This window comes from Mizuhopecten yessoensis, unplaced genomic scaffold (genome assembly GCF_002113885.1).
Source record: "Mizuhopecten yessoensis strain PY_sf001 unplaced genomic scaffold, ASM211388v2 scaffold715559, whole genome shotgun sequence".
NCBI classification, from domain to species: domain Eukaryota; kingdom Metazoa; phylum Mollusca; class Bivalvia; order Pectinida; family Pectinidae; genus Mizuhopecten; species Mizuhopecten yessoensis.
In genome coordinates, this window is record NW_018479677.1 from 1 (window position 1) to 2,102 (window position 2,102).

Genomic DNA, 2,102 nt, shown 5'->3' on the forward strand with positions numbered 1-2,102 from the left:
CTACACTGTCGTCACATAGAGGACATATTCTGTTTTTCTGTAGAGAACCTGCCCACCGTCCCCTACACTGTCCTCACATAGAGGATATACTTAGTTAACATATACGTTCTCTGGCTTTATTTTGGGAGTTTTCCATAATTCTTCTTGTCCAAAATGATATTTGAAAATGAGGTACACAGTAAGAGCACTGTTTCGTCTATTTATATTACATGTAAATAAGTATTTTTAAACCCCCAAACTTCTACAAACCATTCCACTAGAATATGTAGCACTAACGAGCACAGTTAGACTTTCTCTCGTCTGGTAAAACAAGTCAAACCTAGGATGCACTTTACTTTTTTTTGATGATTTAATAAGTTTGTGTTTTCAATGTGATACCAGTAAATTGTAAAGATTATGCGAGAAAAATGCTGATATCCTTCAACATTCTTTATCATAAAGTTGGTATTCAACTGGCAACCACTACAGTGAAATATATTAAGCAATACACAACTGGCAACCGCCACAGTGAAATATAGTCAGCAATACACAACTGGCAAGCGCTACAGTGAAATATAGTCAGCAATACACAACTGGCAACCACTACAGTGAGACATTGTCAGCAATACACAACTGGCAACCACTACAGTTAAATATAGTCAGCAATACACAACTGGCCACCACTACAGTGAGACATTGTCAGCAATACACAACTGGCATCCACTACAGTTAAATATAGTCAGCAATACACAACTGGCAACCTCTACACTGAAACATAGTCAGCAATACACGACTGGCAACCACTACAGTTAAACATAGTCAGCAATACACAACTGGCAACCACTACAGTGAAACATAGTCAGCAATACACAACTGGCAACCTCTACAGTGAAATATAGTCAGCAATATACAATGTAGACAGCTGCTATACGTTGTTTTTGCATCAAGAACATTGTCGTGATCAAATAACAACATAGCAGTGTTATTACTGTTACTGAAATTAAATGGGATTATTTTCAGGTACACGCTGTTATAGAACATTATCTGTAGGCTACGGTAGATCCTGATTGTAAGACGTTCTTATATTCAAGCACGGAGTCTGTGCTCAAACCAACTTCCATGTAAATTGCATAAACCAACTTAACGGCCAAAGAGCCAAGTGGAAATGGTACAAATATTTAACTCTCTCCAAAATTATTCCAAATCGTTTACTACGTGTAAAATATTTATCAACTTATCTCCAGAACAAGAAACTGAGTTTGAAAACAAGAACGGTGTCATGATATTGCCCGGGAGTGAGCTGGGTAGTAAAGCTTGACTACAACTAAATGCCTGTGTTTATATTCACTGTGACTACGTTTTTGGTATCTGCAGGTCCTGGTCCCGCCAAATACAACCTCCCGACGACGGTCGGAACCAAGGAGACAGACCAGACCAAAAAAGGGGCACCATCTTTCTCATTCGGCTCAAGACAGTTCAGTGAGTACGAATTTGAAAATGTATTAAAGGTAACCTCGGGGTAAAGACAAGGGATCTGGCAGTTAATACGTGTGGTCGAGAGAGTTTACACTGCGAACATTTTCCAACGTAAGAGGGCACAACAAAAGATTTCCATAAGAAACGACTGACGCACAACCTTATAGTGGAAATTCATACAGATGTAGAAACTTACACCGGAAGTGCACGTAGAGGTAGCGCCTTACAAATTAAGAAAAAGATATCCTATGTTTATCGATCCTTATTCGCACAATCGTGAACCTGAAGACAATCTTAGAGTTCCTGTTGGGTGGTTGACCTTTCGTATCACCCTGGGTGAACAATTGATACCAATCGGTTAGCAACCAAATACACGATTCTCCGATAATGTCGTTTGGTTATACATTTGTATGTATCATAACCAAACGACATCATCGACACCATGTACAATCACGTTTACTTACAAAACAATGGAACTCAGTTTGTCGCAGCCTTTATGTTCATATACACATCAGTGGGGACTGTCTACTACACTGATATAGATGTACCTATACACATCAGTGGGGACTGTCTACTACACTGTGATATAGATGTACCTATACACATCAGTGGGGACTGTCTACTACACTGTCATATTGATGTACCTA

The 2,102-nt window shown here is 39.2% G+C and overlaps 1 protein-coding gene across 1 annotated transcript in view; it reads left to right on the forward strand.

Annotated features, from left to right (window-relative positions):
• Positions 1-1,353: 1,353 nt before the first annotated feature.
• LOC110441131 (outer dense fiber protein 3-like) overlaps positions 1,354-2,102 on the forward strand; it is a gene marked incomplete at its 5' end in the record, with an annotated part of 8,553 nt that continues 7,804 nt past the window's right edge. Inside the window, one exon of the mRNA XM_021484229.1 lies at positions 1,354-1,458. Within this exon, the coding sequence (XP_021339904.1) occupies positions 1,354-1,458 (105 nt within the window). The remainder of the gene's footprint in view (positions 1,459-2,102) is intronic.